Below are 18,290 nucleotides of genomic sequence, written 5' to 3'. Positions count from 1 at the left end.
CTTTGTGGAAAGAAGCAGCTGCTTCTCGGGATAGAGTCATCCTGCCGTGTAGGTACGCAAGCGCTGGGTTGAGAAGAATAGATTGCGGTGAGCTGGGTGGGCTCTTGGCAATGCACGTTTTTACCACGGGATGAAAAATGCCTCGGACAGGAGGGTGGGCGGGAGGGTTTCCTCCTGGAAATTCAGTTAGCATAATATTTCATTTTCAGCTATGCTTCATTTGCCTTTGATCTTTGTAAAAGCACACTTCCGTGGGTTAGAGAGATCAGTTGATTGATCCAGAGATAGGCTTGCTCCTTACTTTGATCTAAGCAATAAATAAGCAGGGCTCAGTTAACTCAGCCTGGTAAGTGGAGGCAGCGGCAGCGGCTGGTGGTGAAGGAGCCTCTTGGTATTTAGCTGTGCAGGGGAGTGATGTGCTCACAAGGACCCATCGCTGTTTTTTTGTGCAGAGTAGAGCCTTAGAAAGATCAGAGGTTGAAGATCAGTTGACGACGATGAAGTCCCTAACTACATTTGCATAAAGCTGAGCAAAAACCCAGTACTGCTTGGTATAACTCACCCACGTGCACACCCTGTGTATATATAATACATTTTTTTTTGTTTTTACTTGTCCCATTCTGCTTCAGCGTGCGATGTTGTCACTATAATACTAAACTGGCAAGGGTTTTTAAGTCGTTCCATTTCCACTTTTAACAGTTCATTGTTTCACTCGTCTTCTTCCTTTCTTTATGTTTTTTTCATGTTTAGACCACATAACTCGGCAAGCACCAGTGATTTTATCCACTACATATTCATAGCTTCATATCACCGTTTGCTACACCTTCCACACTAATGAGCCCCTTTGTTCGATACAGGTTTAATATTTTGCTTTGTCAAAAAAAAGGTGGAAGAACCTGCTGCAGCTTTCTGGCAAGAGGCTCAGGTTAAACAAAATAGGGAGAACGAACAGTAGTGGACAGTGAAAACATAAACCATTACAGAAGTGAATGCTTGATCGCAGATGGTTCTGATTTTGTTGCACAAGCCAAGAGATCAAATTTCCTAACTTACTCCATAACTAGCTCATTTTAGAACATGCTTCATCAGTACAAGAGTTGAATGTAGTGGACAGCTTGCAGATGAGGTAGTAGGCATACATTTAAGCAGATTTTGAAAAAAAAGAGACTTTCCCTCGCTTTGTGCCTGATCATAGTGGCCACTCAAAAATCTTCGCTGGCAGCTGAGGTGACAGGGATGGAGGTGTAGCTAATTGCAATTCACTGTAACATGTGCAGAGTGCATATGTTCAGGTGTGGTGCCTGCAGAGCATTATGTATCTGTAAATCAAGCTTGGGGAGGCTATGCAGCATAATTCTGTAGTGACTTCAAAATGTTGGTTGTTGTTATCCTTGCTTTTTATTGTCATTAATATTAATAAAGTTGAAATTTACATTGCAGACTCAGTCCGCTAGTAACACACTCCAGAAACACAAATCTTCCTCCTCCTTTACACCTTTTATAGACCCCAGATTACTACAGATTTCTCCATCTAGTGGGACAACTGTGACTTCTGTGGGTAAGTAAAGTAGCTGAAGACGACAATTGAAAAAGGGTTCAGTGACTTCAGTGGCTCTTTAAAGTACTACGAATGTTACCATCATGCTTTTTATTTGATTTGCAATGGATTGCATAGTTTTTCTTTTTCCATTTACATTTCTTACAAAAAAAAAAAAAAAAAAAAAAGGCTTGCTCAATATTCTCAGTTACTGATTTGGGTTGTTTGGTGTAAGGAATATATGGCCAAAGCTTCTCACGTGAGGGATATTACATGCACGTTACTTTTCTTTCTTCAGTAGGATTTTCTAGTGAAGCAATGAGATCAGAGGCAATAAGGCAAGACCCAACGCGGAAAGGATCAGTTGTCAATGTGAATCCTACAAATACGCGACCACAGAGCGATACCCCAGAGATTCGCAAATACAAGAAGAGATTCAATTCTGAGATACTGTGCGCTGCCTTATGGGGTAAGAAAAACCCGTTACTCACTTGCCTCCTGCAGTGTTGAGATGCAGACTTGCCAGTAGGACCTACAGTCTTCGAGAAAATCTCTCTGAAGACAGCTGTTTCTCTGAATTTATTCAGTGTTTGTTCACTTCATTGCAAAAGCTGATTATTTTTATTATGTTTTTACAATATGTTGCTTCTGCTTCAATGTAAGTTCTCACTACAGTATATATTCTTTAAATGAAAGAGTTCAGACTTCATCCAGCTTGCTGGCATGACCTTTTCAGCTCTCTCTAATCCCCACTAGTACATTTCCTGCAGCTTCTGGATGTTTGTGGTGGTATTTGTGTTGTGCATCTACTGCACATAGGGCATTCCGTTTGAAAAATAGCTATCTTCTTGATGCTAACATGTTATCACAGCACTTGATGAAGAAGCATTTCGTAAGATGACTTTCCAACTCAGTCATCAGTTTATGTAGGAAGGAAGAAGGAAAATAGAAGGGTAGGAGGAACACTTTCCAGTGTGAGAGTTGCCTTCCTTTCTTTAAGGGTGGTTAGTGCACAGAGAAGCTGGGTATGGGATGTCAGCTGACCCTATATTTCTGGCCTACTTGTCACAAGGGCTAACTTATACCAGTGTCAGACAATCGGTCAGGATCCCTGCAACACCAGGCTGAAAGTTTTTCTCTGCTCTGTAATTTCTCTGGCCAGGATCCATGGGGCCACTTCAATTTTTTCATTATCTAGATGTTAAGAGGTGGTGCTTGTGTCGATTATGTCAATGCTTATATAGTATTCCTAAAGTAGACACATTTTAAGGGCATTTAACTTCAAAGACTATGAAGAAGAGATTTGTCCAGTCCCCTGAGCCACGTGGTGTGTGTACAGGTAGGACAGGGCACTTCTCTTGTTCACATTTTCACAGCTCTTTGCGAGGCTTTAGTTATCTTTTGAGCTTATTCCCTACATTTCTTGTTACTTGGAACAGCACTGCTGACCTAACCTTCTTGCCTGCAAAGCCACATCAGTTAGATAGCTCTTCTGACACCTTATCATCTTCCAATCTGCATTTTTCTTTTTTTTCCAAAGTTTACTGGTAAGAATTTTTACCCCGTGCTATTTCTGCATGTATTCATATGAATAATTCCCTGGTAAAATGAGGAGACCTGTGCAGGTGTAAACTTTCAGAGTCTGAGAGGGTGAAGGCAGAGAGAAGTTGTATGGGCTCGGTAAAGATGACTCACAGCTCCTCTGATCTGCCTTGTTTTGCCAATAGCAATTTGTGTTAATGGCTTTCTATTTCTTTGATCTATGTATCTGACTGTTTCGATGATTTAAAATGTAGGTGTAAAATCCTAGAGGTGTTTTATAGCTCTAACAAAGCGCTTCCTTGTTAAACATTTAGGGCTAAGCTGATGGTGGTATCAGCTTGGTGCACGTGCTTATTTCTTGATAAGGTCTAGCTTCCTTTTCCCTTAAGCAAATGAGGGCATTTTATAATGATGATTCTTAGCAGCAAAGAGGGGGGCTTTGTCCTTTGTTTTCCTTTGGCTTTACCAGTGGTAATGCCCTAGTATCTGGTAAGTTGCTGGTTGTATGAGGCCTGTGATGCTATTTTTTCTAGTATTGAGCGGAGGAGGTTGATGTTAACGATGTGGATGCCGTATCGCAATTTTTTTACACTCAGCCTTTACAGAGAGCCTATGCTTTTTTCAGGAAGCATTCCCATTTGTTTGAAAAATTAGAACGGCTTAATTGTAGGGTGGAGGTAGAAGAGCTTGGCTGGCTGTGAATAAAGACAATGTCTGCATTTGAAAATCCAGGCACAGCTTGCCACCAGCGCTGGTACCTCATTAGTTTCATCCTGAAATGCGCATAGCTGAGGGAAGGGGTTAGGGATGGGGCGCGGAGGCCAGCTCGGAGCAGGAACAAGTGCCAGGCAGCAGAGGAGGAGGGAGAGGTTGGAGGCAGAAGCACTTGAGCCCTGATGCATGAAGAGAGGAAGAGACCGTGAGAGAGCAGTGTGCATGTGGCTTTGTTTGAACTGTAAACCACACCGAAAAAAAAAAAGCAAAAATATGTATCAAAGCTGAATCACTTGCAGCTTTAATTGCGCTGTCCTGGAGCTGCAGGAAAGAGACTGGGCGCTCCCTCGGTCAGTTTGGTGCTGCTGCACCCTGTGCCTCGCTCTCCTTTCCTCCTCTTCCCAGTTTGAAGTGAGCGTGCCCTCCCTTCTGCAAACCTCCCCCATGCATGGTAGCGAGGATGGTGTTTAGGTAGCGTGCCTCGTGCCTTGGAGGCGGGCAGCCTTGGTGAGCAGTGCTGTCTCTGAATGCCATGAGAAGGCTTGTCACTGCTCTAGGTACTGAGATGCAGCCTCCTGCGTCCTGGGACACATCCTGCATTAGAAAGAGTTCAATATATAATCAGCCAGTACCTGACCTTCAGCACCAATCTATCTGTATCTAGGGATTCATTGTCTGCCGTGGGATTAAGGCACTGAGCAAAGTAATTATGATTATCTCGCGTGAGTTTCTCTTTGTTGTGTCATTAGTTTATCACGCTGAAGGATAACAAGTTTTACATTGGGATTGAGACATAGAAATCTAATGGAAATCAAACTGCTTGTTTCCCTGTACTGTATTTTACCTGTCTCTGCGTAGTTTGTGGGGTCTGGGACTGAAGCACTGTAATAATTATGGTTATGAAATTTAAGAGTGATAATCTATTAATAGACTTTTTAAACCTTTTAATGTATTTTATATATATGCTAAAAGAATGCAATTGATTTTAAATACTAAGGCTCTCTGTACTCATAAACAGGTTTCCAGTGGATGTGTGGACTTTTTCTTATATAGAAACTGATCTACTTACTTTTTTTTAGTTTGTATTTGCTTGACCTTTAGGAGAGATCCATGGAAACACAGGAGTAACACAATTCCTCTAGTTTTAAGATTCAGATGGAAAAAGCTGTTGGGAAGCTGAGGACCAGCCCTGTGCCTGTCTTTTTACAGGAGGGCTGCACCACCACAATCTGGCCCTCCCAATGGGGACCAAACCCCTCCCAGTGCTTTATTGCAATGCTCTTGTCTAAAACCTCCAGTTGCAGACCCCCTAATCAAGAGCTAACACATCCTTCAGAATACGTAATCTTGGGAACCATGTCATGCCTCATCCCCCATCTCCAGCGTTACTGTACCTTTTTGTTTGGAAATTGGTGCTCCAGAAAGTCCTTCATGGTCTACCAGTCTCTTACTCTCTTGTGCACTGCAGTTTTGGTGTCAGCAGTCACTGGGTGCAGGTAATTTAGAGAGCCTTCTAGGAGTGGTTAGGCTTGCTTGAAACAAGACGGTTGCCGTGTAAAGCATCGTTTCGTCAGAGTACGTGGAAAATCTGCCTGCTAACTTGGATCTCTGTTTGTGTTTCATCTAGGAGTGAACTTGTTAGTGGGCACTGAAAGTGGTCTGATGCTGCTAGACAGAAGTGGTCAGGGGAAGGTTTATCCGCTCATCAATCGAAGAAGATTCCAGCAAATGGATGTACTTGAAGGGCTGAACGTCTTGGTGACAATTTCTGGTAAAGTTAACTATTCAACATGATTTTTCCTCCATCTGGTATGGCACAGCAAAAAGCTTTTCTTGGCAGCCTGTGTGTTGAGGGGGAAGTCCTGACTTGACTGAAGTCAGTGGGTTTTCCATCATTTCACCTCTCTTGAGTCTACAGTTTCTGCGAGTGAATCATTTTCCCCACAACACCCTGTGCATGCTTGTCCCTGTCCTTCCTCCTTCTAAAATGTTGTACAGGTTTGGAGGAAACTTCTCGTGTTCAGTGTTTGGGAGCTCTGTATGAATGTTTTGTGCAGTTTGTACAAATGACATTCTTTCCCTCTGCTGCACTTATTTCAGCCTGGCAGCTTTCTAACCAAGACATCATTTGCTACTGGGGTTTAAAGACATCTTCTGTGTCTGAATATGTAGAATGGGAAATGCTCTTGCAATGTAGAGAAATAGGAATAACATGCAGAGAGTGTGTGTGGATGGCAGGGGGACTGCAGTGTGTGTGTGACACGGGAATTAACGAGGTGAGGAGGCAGCTTGGGGCAGCTTCTGGCCTTGCCTCTCACTGAATGCAACAGCAGACGACTCAGCAATGGGAGAAGAAGGGCGGTGGTGATTGTTGTGTTTGTTTTGTGTGCGCTGATGGAAAATGTGTTTTATAAAGCTTGAGGTTCCAGACTCGTTGGCTCCAGAGAGTTATTGCACAAGGTTATTCTGCTGTTAAGCAACTTGATGTGGTGCACTGTTAAGCTTTCTTCACAGGTGGCATGGAGCCATTTACATTTCCTTTTGGGTTGGTTTGTTTGGGAAGTCAGCCTTTGCTCTGTTGCGCATGTGAGAGAGGGAATGTTAAATGAGGTTTCGCACAGTGGCCCCTGTGTTGTTCATTAAAGCCATTCAAAATTTCGTTGAGGCTCCAGAAGCCATCTGATGCTGCTGGAGGAGCTTTCTGGTTCTCCCTACTCTCTTACGGAGGGACACACACCTAGACAAGTGAATGCATTGGCTGCATTATGCTGATACAGGTGCAGAGAGCCTTGTGCTGGTGTCATCGTGGAGCTTTGTTTCTGTTTCGAGCAGCTGCACCTGTCTTGGCTTGTTGCGTGCTCAGTTCTCAGCTGCAGTTACGCCGTGAAATGTGTAAAAAGAAAGGATGAATCGAGGAACATTTAAAAAGAAAACCAACAACCTGTTGTGTGTCCTTTTGATGTGTGACACTGATAAAAATATAAGCTACTGGAAAGCATCGTTTGATAGAGCTTACTCTATAGTCTGCCTTATAAACAAAAATACTGTATAACCCAACCTGTGTAAGATCTGCTGGTTTGAAGCATATCCTATACAGACGAGTGTCTGTGAATAAATCTTGTGTGTGATTGTTCTAGGTTTATTTATGTTTGCTTCAGTCACAATCCAAGTACCCTGACACATCCGTCTTCTTTGTTTCCTTCAAAACTATTACTTCCCCTGTCAAGACATGCTACATTAACCCTTAAGAAATCAGCCGATCTTTGGATCTATTTTACGCCTCTGTCTCTGTCCCCCTGTCCTGCTTTTTCTGGGAGAGCACAGAGGAACAAGGCAGGAAAGAGGCATTTCTGCCCAACCACGGCTCTCGCAGCTGTGTGTTCCCTTGTTCCCTTGGCTTTTTGGGGAAGTGATGTGCTCGTGGTGGTGATACTTGAAAGATGTTACCACACTGCGAGAAGAAGTTGCAGTACGTTAGGATGCTGAGGGGATTGTCACCTAAAATTTGCTTTGAATACACACTCTGCTGAGTTTGAAAACCTGAACTCAATTTTTCCCGCTATATGTATGTCTGAAATTCGAAATCTTGACCACAAAGCTTTTGATACTGAGCCACTGCAGCTGGTACAAGAAAATTTGAGCAGAGTAGCTAAACAGTTCTTTAGTTCATACTGTTGGGAGGCAAAACCATCGTTTTGGGTGCTCAGGGTAGCAGTATACAGTGCTGAGAGTTACGAAGGTGCTGGAAGAGAGATTAACGACGTGCATAGAGAACATGCTCCATCTGTGGCTCCCCGAGGGTTTTTAAGCACAACCGGCTGATCGCGGCACTCGGCAAGGTAGGAGAGGTAGACGGAGTAGAAGAACGGGTTGGAATCTGCCCGCTTGGTAATTAAAAACCACACGACAATACAAACAAAAACGCCGTATGGGAAAAGAGACTTTGCAGTTGAAACGCTGTCTGTGGGAGAAGCAGAGCTGGGCGTTCTCACAGAAGTCACTGCCTGATCGACTTACTTAAAGGCTGGAGCAGAGGTTTCTTTCCTATTTCATGGCCATAACAGACAAGAAAAGAAAAAAAAAAAAAAAAATTAAGATTTTTGAGATCTGCTTAAGCTGGTGCAGATTTACAAGCAGAAAGATGTAACCCCCCTCCCCGATATGAATATATGAAGAGCAGCAGAACTTGTTGCAATAGATGCATAACAATGTTTATGTAACTAACTGGTTGTGCTCTTTTCATGTCAGCCTGCTGAAAGGCAGAGGACTTTCCTGTCTTGTGACTTTCCTTGTGGTCTAGACACTTAAACACAATAGGAACACACTTGAGATATTTTTCTGTCTTGTTTTTTTTTTTTTTTTTTTTTAATGTTTCTCGTTGGAGAGAAGTACCCTGGTGCTCATCATGTGAACCGGAAGAAAATAGCCACGTGCTGGGAAGTTCCCATGTGCACTGTTTGGTCTGAGTCTTAAGGTTTACTACGTTACTGGGGAAGCTAAAACGATGGAAATATCTGGGAGAGAATTTGTCTCCTGGTAGGTAGGGCCTTGTGATGCCCCAGCCCTCACAGCTGCTTTTCCCGAGGTGCCTGGCTCCGTCAGGGGTCCTCTGCCATCAGGGGCAGGGATCCCAGGGTGGATCCAGCTAGGAACAGCAGGATGGAAACATTTCCAGTTTCTTTTCCTCGCACAGAGACCTCATGGAGCCTTATGGAGTGGCTCCCAGTCAGAGCAGAGAAGTTTAGTCTTCCTAACTTCCAGATGGGAAGTTAGACTCTGGGCTGTATTGCAATGACGGTGGGAGATGTAATGTCAGCTGAAGGTAGATTCTCACCTGTGAAGAAGAAACACCCCTTGCAGTTTTCTGTGTGCACCCAGATAAGTACTGCAGCCCTTGGAGCAGAGGGGCAAGTCTGTTTGTAAGGCAGCTGTTGGCTTTTAGCAAGCAGCTGAATTTTTTTTGTGAGCCATGGAAAATTCTGCCACTGCAATTTCGGATGCTGTTCGTTCCTGTTTACAGCAGAACTGGTATAAAGCAGTTAGATGCTGAAATTGTTCTTTGGCAAACTTTTCCTCCAATTAAATAGTAAACAGGCTTAGTAAAACTTGACTGGTTTGTATCGGAGAGGATGATGTAACTGATGGAAATGTCCTGGTCACTAGCTGCAAAAAGGTTGTAATGTATAACCCCATCACCCCATTCTTCTTTGCTTTTTCTTCCTCCTTTCACACCAGTCCTACTCTCTTCTGGCTCTGTAGCTAATTTTGAGCCTCGAATTCTACCCTGCTTCTATCCTAGAGTTTTGTGCAAAAAAAAAGCCCTTGTTACTCAGCTATGTTTTGGGTTTTTTTCTTCATCCCCGTGCAGGAATCTCTGGTGTGTTTGTTGTGGGATTATAACCTTTTTCACGTAGAAGCTGGTTTTGTCCTAAGATCCAGACAGCCAAAGAGTTTACCATTTTCAGTTCATGTGGTATTGCCTTGCTTCTCTGTCACTGATTATCAGGAAAACACATTTTTGGGTGGAGTCTGGAGCAAAGCTGTTGTGGGCATAAATACTGGGAGAGATCTCCGTGGTTGCAGCAGTTTCCCTTTCATTGTTACTTTGGCTTGTTCTGTGGGGCCTTCTGTTTGTTGGGGTAAGGTTGTATTGTTGTTTTCTTTTTGCACTTATCTCGCTGGGGAGATAAACTAACCTTTCTCTCTCTGTGGCTAGGTAAGAAGAACAAGTTGCGAGTTTACTATTTGTCCTGGTTAAGAAATAAAATCCTTCACAATGATCCCGAAGTAGAGAAGAAACAGGGTTGGACGACGGTGGGCGACTTGGAAGGCTGTGTGCACTATAAAGTTGGTAAGTGGCAAACGAGGTAATCAAATCGTCAAGATAAAAGCTGGCTGTGAAAGAGAACTGCAGTGCATGCAGCTTGTGGGTTGAAGATTTGTTTTTGTTGCTGGCTGTCTTCCTTATCCCTAAGGACAAACTTTTCTGGTGATGTGTCAGAATAGATGGCAGGTTACTGTGGGTTGAAATGAATCTGGGGGAGGTTTTGCAACGGGATGCTGGGCTGTGAACTGGAGCAAGCACAGATCCCCCATCAGTCTCCTTCCCATGGTGGATGCATCTTCCAGGAGAAGGCTGACATGGACAGTGAGGGCTGGTGATGTTTCTCCACCTTTGTTAGACCCTTGGGGTGACAGGGGGACTCGTGTCAACCAACAGCTGTTCTCTCTGTCATCAGGTTTCCCTCTTATTTTACCATGCTGAAATCAAATTCTGGAACAGGGTGAATAATATCTCCTTTTTCATGTAGATTTTTAAGACTGGAGGGAAGGAAAAAAAAAAATAGAGGAAAAAAAAGAAAAAGAGTGGGAGGAAAAAGCAAGCCCAGCTAGTGCACGAGCTTTGGGGAGGCATCTGGGAACAGAAGCATATGTTTAACTTCCAGATGATTCATTGATTCCCCTTAGCTCATGAACTTTCCTAATGCTGTCTCAGATCCTCTGCAATGCAGTTCTGGGGTTACAGGGATGAAGTGTGTTTTCACTAGGCAGGCACCTTCTGAGCGGCCTTAAGTTGTTTAAAGGGCTTTAGACGTGGAAACTTCCACCAAAACCAACAAAGGCACGTCGTGTTTTTGCCGTATGCAGTGATCCTGCTGCCCTGCAGGTGGGGATATGAACTAAGAGCTCTTTCTGCTGCTTCGGTTTCACGATGAATCTTAATGGACCCTGGATGCTGTGTTTGACTTGGCGTTCTCCTAAGTGCCAGCTCAGTTCCTTTCAAGCTGTGTCGGTCAATGCAGAGCAGCAGCAGTCGGACTGAGCTCGCTCTCCTTCTGTCATACACGTGCTCTTGCAAAAACCTGCTCGCGGGGCGTCATCAATAGCTACCGCAGAAGGGACTGCTGAACCTCGGGCTTGACCCCAAAAACAATTAATAATGTGCTTCTCCGGGATCACACCCCAGGGTGCCAGCAGCGTGATGAAGCGGCCTGTTAACAATACATTAACAGCTACTGAGAGGAGGCTTTCCAGCAGGGAAGTGTGCGAAACAAAGAGCATTCTCTTCCAGATGAAGAGTGATTTGTTGCAGCCTGGCACTGAACTTCCCTCTGAACCAGAAACGTACAGTAGGCTTCTTCAGGTGGTAGGAGGCCTCTTGGACAGCTGTGCCTCAGTTCCCGAGAAGGATGAGCCCTGCGAATAGTCGCGCCTGCAGTCTGGTGGCTGCCACCGAGGCAGCTGGCACTGGCCTCTTCCTTGTCTCTTTGATGCTACAGGGGTCTCAGACGTCAGGCTGAAGTGGTATTTCTGGAGCTTGGTCGCTTCAGGCAACTTCTGGCTCCTCTAAATGATAAATTGCTCTTTTGAAACTTCAGATTTGGGCGAATTCCCAGATAGCACCCAGAGCAAAGAGCGAAGATTATCAAAGGTTCCCTTTCACAGATAAGGTGGTTTTATTCAACACCCCCTTCTTCCCCAAGAAAATATTCCAAGAAGTCTTGCGAGCCAGACAAGACTGAACAAAAGCTCTATTTTTCAGCCGGTACAGCTGTGGAGGTTGAGAGGCTTTTTTTTTGCCTGCTGAAAAAGTGTCAAGTCCTCTAGCACTTACAGCTCAGTATTCTTGCTTTCCTGCAGAGTAAAAGGGAGCAAGTAGCAGCTTTGTCTCCCTACTGCCTACCAACAGAGAACAGCTACAGGCTTGTACAATAGTCAGATACCTAAAAGACGTGAAAATAGTTTTTATTAAAGAAGCGTTGTTCTCACAAGTCTGAGATTTTTTGCTCCTGCCCTTTTTTAAAATCAGTTTTGGTTGGGAGGTAACAACAGCAGAAGGTGGAGGTGCAGGGAATTACTCAGTGTTTTGGAAAATCATCATTCCCCCAAAACTTGAGGTAAAGAGAGAAGAAATCTCTTTAGCTTTCTAGGTGTCACCCAAATAATGCCTTTTTTTCCCCTCTCCTCCAAAAAGAGCGTGAGAAACAGGTTAACAAACCTCAACATTTTGCAAGTCCTCACCATATCTTCCAGCACAAACCCAGATGCCAGCTGGAAATACAGATCCAGCAGCATTACTTGAACACCCATTTCTAGGCTTCACGGGCCCTGTCCTGAAAAAAAGTGATAGTAAACAGAGCCTTTTTCGATGGTTAAATTTGCCAACTGTTTGAGTGTGGGAACAGAGACACATTTGAGAATTTACAGATCAGCTATGTAATGACGCATTATTATTTCTGATAAATTCTCTGATTTTTTTTTTTCACGTCTTTGCACTAGCACTGCTTAGTAGCATTTTGTGGCTGAAAAGCAATGATTGCTGCATTTGTCTCTGCCAAAAAAAAAAAAAAAAAGTTGCTAAATACTGATTAATGTTGCATCTTTTGTGGGCGAATCTGCTTTTGGGCTTATGTTTCTGAAGTGTTCTAGAGAAACTCCTGACTCCTTAACCCCTCTGAAAACTTTTCCATTCTTTAGGCAGAAGGTAAAATGTGTCACCGGAATTGTCATGAAGGTGACTTGAGCTCGTGTGTTTTACTTGAGAATTAGGGTTAAGGTCAGTTAGAGAAAGTTCAGGTGATACAACTTGTTCACTATGTCAGCTACCTGTTTCCTTTAAGCCATCTGCTGAGGAAGAGGTTTTTGGCAGCCACTTAGTGTTTTCCTGGGAAGTTTTTGGTAACAGAGCTTTTTGGCAATAAACAAATTAAAAAAAACAGCCAACAACAAAACAACAGTTGCCTTTTGTTTTTTTGAAATGGACTTATTTCATTACTTCTTAGCTTTTCATTTCAGTTCCTCCTTTCCCCTCCCTTTCTCTGGGGATTTTTTCCCTCGGCTCAAAATACCACTGCCACAGCGCTGGGATTGTGACTGCCAATAAACTCTGCCACAGCCATTGGCTTCTTTTACTGTAATTGCCCCTGACTGAAGACCGATTTCTGGATGAGCAAGCACTGTCTAATGTGGAAAGAAAAGTGTCAATATGTGTGTACTGACTAGGTAGTTGAATGCATGGTGATGGGTTCAGTTACTGACAAGAGCAATGATTTTTGTGGCATAAACGTGTCAAAATTCTCAGCTACATAGAATTAGCAATTCTAAAATGCAGTGTTACTGAAAACCTTGAAAGGTATGTAAGCAGGGAGAAATATTGTCATTTTCTGCTTTCTTAAAGTAACTGCAATGACTTTGGTATGATTACTGAACTGATTTTTGTTTTGTTTGAATTTCAGTAAAATATGAAAGAATCAAATTCTTGGTAATTGCATTGAAGAGTTCTGTGGAAGTCTATGCATGGGCACCAAAGCCATACCACAAATTTATGGCCTTTAAGGTAACAATTTATTTCAGTCACACGTAGGATTTTCACCTACCAAGTTGCAGTTACCCCTTTTACAAAACTGGCCTGACATTTTGTCATGGCTGTGTTACAAGCTTGTTGGTAAATCTGCCATGAACATCATAGTATATTTTTGTTAAAGGGTGTGGGAGGCTGGCTCTGAGAGGCAGTATACCTTTAACTCTTAAGGTGTAACCAAGCATAAATGAATGATCAAAATGACACGATATCCCAATGCTTTGTTTCCTCTCTATAAATAAACCATGAGGCCGAGAGAAGTGCACTGAGTTGAAACTTCTTCATGTGAGCATCATTAGCTGACGCTCAAGATTATTGTATTTCGAATGCTGCAAGAATGAAGTTAGCTGACTCGGAGTAATTACCAGGCTGATTTGCAGACAATCAGTTAATGCCAGTGGTGCAGGTTGAAGCAAACGCTACAGGACTGTCAAATTGCCCTGAACTTTGGGGAAACCAATTCTTACTAGTAAAATGAAGCAGACCAACTAAATCAAACCCCAGGGAAAACAGCATGTAAAAATATGTGGTTGAAATATAACAGGGTGCTAAGTAAATCTCTCCTTGTCTGTGGAAGACGCTAACCCAATTGATCTGGTGAATGGAGGCCAGAGGCACACTGGAGGCATAGACCTATAATATGTGTGTTAAGAGCATATTTTTATAAATACCCTTGTGGTTCTAAGCAGTAAAATAAATCTCACTGATTATTGTCTTACAGTCATTTGGGGAATTGGTACATAAGCCATTGCTGGTGGATCTAACAGTAGAAGAGGGTCAGAGACTAAAAGTGATCTATGGCTCCTGTGCTGGCTTCCATGCTGTTGATGTGGATTCGGGATCAGTCTATGACATTTATCTACCAACACATGTAAGAGCTGTTTCTGGACTGGATTTTTTTCTTTCCTTCTGGTTTCTCCCTCTCTCCCTTTCCTCAGATGACTGTCAGTCCCAGTGGATCACTGGCAGTGGAAAAGCAGATGGAGGGGTCCAAGTGAATGTATCTTAGGGGCTTGTACCTCAATCTCTGTCCTGTCCCTAAGGTCCATATGTCTCCTTGGCTGGGAGCTGCTCACTCAGGTCTGGTGTTGGCCAACAAGGCAATCATAAAATGACTTTGGCCTTACTTCTCTGTTTCTGTAGATCCAGAGCAGTATCCAACCTCATGCAATCATAATTCTCCCGAATACGGATGGAATGGAGCTACTGGTCTGCTATGAGGATGAAGGAGTTTATGTAAACACATATGGAAGGATCACCAAGGACGTGGTTCTGCAGTGGGGAGAGATGCCAACTTCAGTTGGTAAGTGCCCTGAGAGAATCAAATACAATTGTGCCGTAAGGGAGCGTGAACGTGGGCAGAAGGAAAATGCATTGGGTTTGACTTCAGATTCAGAGGCAGCGCTGCTGTAATACTGCTGGAAAACAGCTGCACTAAGTGCAGAGGGGCCATATGGATCTGTTTTGTGTTGAGTTTTTTAGAACAAAATGCAAACAAACTTGTGGAGTGCAGGAATAAAAAACTCATTTAATAAACACCAGGGCCTTTGTAAATTCGCTACAATTTTTTTTTGCTGCACAGCAGCAAATTTATGAAAACCCTTTAGTATAAAGGTATGTAAAGAGGCAGACAGGTAGGATATTATTAAGGGTACTTCTACATTGATAACAGTCTGCATATCTGATGTGATGGGTTTATTTTAATTTACCCGCAGTTTGCTCATCTATCTTAGCATGATACTGTAATCACAGTGCTGATATAGGTGCTCTTGCTATCTGTGCTGCTTTATTGCAGTGATGAGCATAGGACGGGCTGTGATTACACCTTAGTTTTTTGTGCAAACACATTGGGTTTGCTTGTTTGGGAATGGATGCATGTATTAGGAGGTTACTGCTGATAGCTCTTAGAGTAACGTGAACAATAACGGAGGAGGAAATTTAAAGAAGTTTCATGCAGTGCATATTCACTCTGCTGGTGATTAGCTCTTGACTAGATCTGAAAGCAAGCAGATTATATTAAGTGGCAAATCGTAGAGGCTTTGGGAACTGGAGTGCCCGTGAAGTAAATAGCACTGTGGCAGTTGGCATCATCTGAACATCTCATCTGACAATTTTAATAAACTATTTGGCCCACTTAGCACTCGTGACATATGTAAAAGTAAATAAATATCCAATGGTAGGCATGATGGTATAGATGTGCTGTATAGTAGATAATTTGGTTTCATTTAAATGAAAATTAATATATATATATATAAAAACAAAACATAGAGAAGTATTGTGAAATTAAATCTTATAAAAACTTCCTTGCTAAGATCTATTGTTATTCTTTTCATTTTTCCACTAAGTATGCATACAAATCAGAGGCAACAGCTTATTCTTCACTAAGTCCCCATATGTTAGTTTTGGCAGAATCCGTAAGACTATCCATCAAATTGCTTGTTGAATATACCTTTTCATAGTGCTGGTGCCTTTCTCCTTTATTCAATTTTTACTGCTATCAAGAACAGATTTTTTTCCTCATTCTAATACTAATCTGTTTCCCCCAGTGGTACTCTGAGGCAAAATGCTTGATTTTTGCTTTATTTATCCGAACTCCTACAAGTCAGAGAAACAATACCCTAAGACACTGAACTGATGCTGGGGATGTTCCAGACTGGATAGGCTTAGTCTGTTTAAACCTTGGGTTCTGTTTTCTCCTTGTCAACACCTAATTAACCTGTCTCCTTGCCAAACTTGGGAGAAAAAAGCCTGTGTAAAACTCAGTGTTCCTTCCATTTAATTGAAGGTTGGAAAGCTTCCATCGTGTCATAAATGCTCAGGCACGAACTATGGTACTGACATGGAAAGCCCACGTGGAAATAATTTAAATAAAAAAAGGATTTGGGGGCACTGTGAAGATGTTGAAGACCAAAATAGCACTCTGAGTGTGCACACAGGTCATTTCTAAGTACAGTATATAACTGTATTCCTCTGCTTGTTCAGTCCTTCTGTGCTTCCCTCTACCTGTCCTAATGGGCTATGTTGTGTTGTGCTTTCTCCCCACAGCGTATATTCGATCCAATCAGATTATGGGCTGGGGAGAAAAAGCGATCGAAATACGATCAGTGGAAACTGGACACTTGGACGGTGTGTTCATGCACAAAAGGGCACAGAGACTCAAGTTCTTATGTGAACGCAACGACAAGGTATGAGCCACCCCTGGTCCCCGTTTCATGACAAGATGATAAACAGTACAGAGCCGTAATTGCACCGTAAATATCACGGGCGGTGAAGACAAATTGAAGCCTCTGCTGCTCTACCTGTTAAATTTCCCTCTCTCTTTCCTTTGCAGGTCTTCTTTGCCTCCGTGCGGTCAGGTGGAAGCAGTCAAGTCTATTTCATGACCCTTGGCAGGACTTCTCTTCTGAGCTGGTAGAAGCAGTGGGCTGTGGCGAGGGATTGCTGACATCCAGAGTCTGAGATCTTCATAACTCGGAATTATTTTCAACTGGAGTACAGACCTGCACTAATGCAGCAGCACTCTGTGTAAATGTGTGTGCAGGCATCACTGGTGTTAGGTTTCTTTTTGTTTTTCAACTGAGGCTGCAAGGCAGCTGGTGCTGTAAAGATATTGCCATCAGGTGCTACAAAGTCTTTGAGGTTTGGGATCATGCTAGAAAGCTACAGGTCTTTTTTTCCCTTCAGCTCCAGGATTCCTAGGCTTTGAAGGACTCTGTTTGTTAGTGTGGAAACAGAGGGGGGAAAAAAAAAGGAAAAATAAACACAGACTTATCATGAACATGCTGTTGAGTGGACAGGAGGCAGGCAAGAGAAGGTGAGAAGTGGTGTAGAGAGTCAGACTGGCTGAAACAGAGGGCAGATCTAGTCTATCTAGTAATGTTAACAATGTATTTAATTGACATTTCTTTTTTGTAATGTGACAATATGTGGAGAAAGAGGAAGGTGCAGGTTTTAAGAAGTTAATATTTATAAAATGTGAAAGACACAGTGACTAGAATAACTTCTTCTTGGGGACAGGGAGGGTGGGAAGGGGTTGGGGTGGAATTCTTGATTATTTTTTTTTTGTTTCTGCAGTTTTATTTTGGCCTGGCCAATAACTTTTAGTCATTTTCTGTGTACCAGGTATTGCCTGAAACATGTGCAGATGATAAAAAAAAAAAAAAGAAAAAGGAAAAAAAAAAAAAGAAAAAATCAACAACGAAAAATAAAGAAAAAAAAAACATTCATTTTCTATAATGATTCTGTGTTAGGCCAGAACTTGGTTATGTCACAGTATTAGCACTGCCTCAGTTAAAGGTTTAATTTTTGTTTAAACCTAGAAGTGCAACAACAGTTTTACCACAGTCTGCACTCGCAGAACTAAAAAAAAAAAAAAAAAAAGAAAAAAAAAAGAAATAAAATCCAAACTACATATGTTTATTTTTTGTGCCTACCTCATTGTTTTTAATGCATAAAATAAAAGAGGTGGTTTAGTTTATACGTTTTTAGATGCAAACCATTAATGTCTAATTTAATCTTAATACCAAAACTACCAGATCGAAAGGTTTCTGACTGTTATCGTGTAGCAAGTTTCAGCAGGAGGAGAGAGTGGTCCATTGGGGCAATAGTGGTAGCGTTATGGCAGTGAGACACTGATTAATGTAATTTGCTTACTAAATTTGGAAAGCAAGCATTTTTTGGAACCAATTTCATCCTTACTAGAAGTCCGAATTTAGCCTAAAACCGGAGGTTTCACTCTTCTAACACGTGGGCTTAGTAACAGGCAGGTAAAATAACTAGGCTAGTTCTATAAACTGTTAAATGTTGTAGGAAACGTTTTGGGGCGGTGATGTTTTTCTTTTTTAAGAATGCAATGCACTAAAACTCTTTTAAGAATGTAGTTAATACTGCTTATTCATAAAAAACAGCGTATACCTGTGTTTAGATGTAAGATCCCAGCTCTGGCTTTTTTCTTTCTTTTTTTTTTTTTTGTTTTGTTTGTTTTGTTTTTAAGTCAGTTTTATTTTATGAATAAGTTCTGACATTTGTAATAAATGTCTTGAGAGTAATAATTTGTTTAATGGCTACATGTTCATTACTTGAGAAACCTTGAGTGTATAATAATCTGTTGGTGATGTAATAATGCACAGTGTCATG

General features: G+C 42.3%; 1 protein-coding gene across 8 annotated transcripts in view; it reads left to right on the top strand.

Moving 5' to 3' along the window:
- MAP4K4 (mitogen-activated protein kinase kinase kinase kinase 4) overlaps positions 1-17,554 on the top strand; it is a 134,368-nt gene extending 116,814 nt beyond the window's left edge. For 6 of the 8 annotated variants that reach the window (XM_082758839.1, XM_082758834.1, XM_082758835.1 and 3 more), the window contains 9 exons: positions 1,441-1,558; positions 1,836-2,006; positions 5,421-5,564; positions 9,510-9,644; positions 13,030-13,130; positions 13,876-14,025; positions 14,298-14,457; positions 16,200-16,339; positions 16,486-17,554. In XM_082758839.1, coding sequence (XP_082614965.1) covers positions 1,441-1,558; positions 1,836-2,006; positions 5,421-5,564; positions 9,510-9,644; positions 13,030-13,130; positions 13,876-14,025; positions 14,298-14,457; positions 16,200-16,339; positions 16,486-16,569 — 1,203 coding nt within the window. In that variant the 3' untranslated portion in view covers positions 16,570-17,554. The remainder of the gene's footprint in view (positions 1-1,440; positions 1,559-1,835; positions 2,007-5,420; positions 5,565-9,509; positions 9,645-13,029; positions 13,131-13,875; positions 14,026-14,297; positions 14,458-16,199; positions 16,340-16,485) is intronic. The other 2 variants (XM_082758836.1, XM_082758833.1) reach the window with 1 other exon arrangement.
- Positions 17,555-18,290: the final 736 nt, after the last annotated feature.

This window comes from Aythya marila, assembly GCF_965140915.1.
Source record: "Aythya marila genome assembly, chromosome: 1".
NCBI classification, from domain to species: domain Eukaryota; kingdom Metazoa; phylum Chordata; class Aves; order Anseriformes; family Anatidae; genus Aythya; species Aythya marila.
This window is presented reverse-complemented; position numbering and strand designations above follow the sequence as displayed.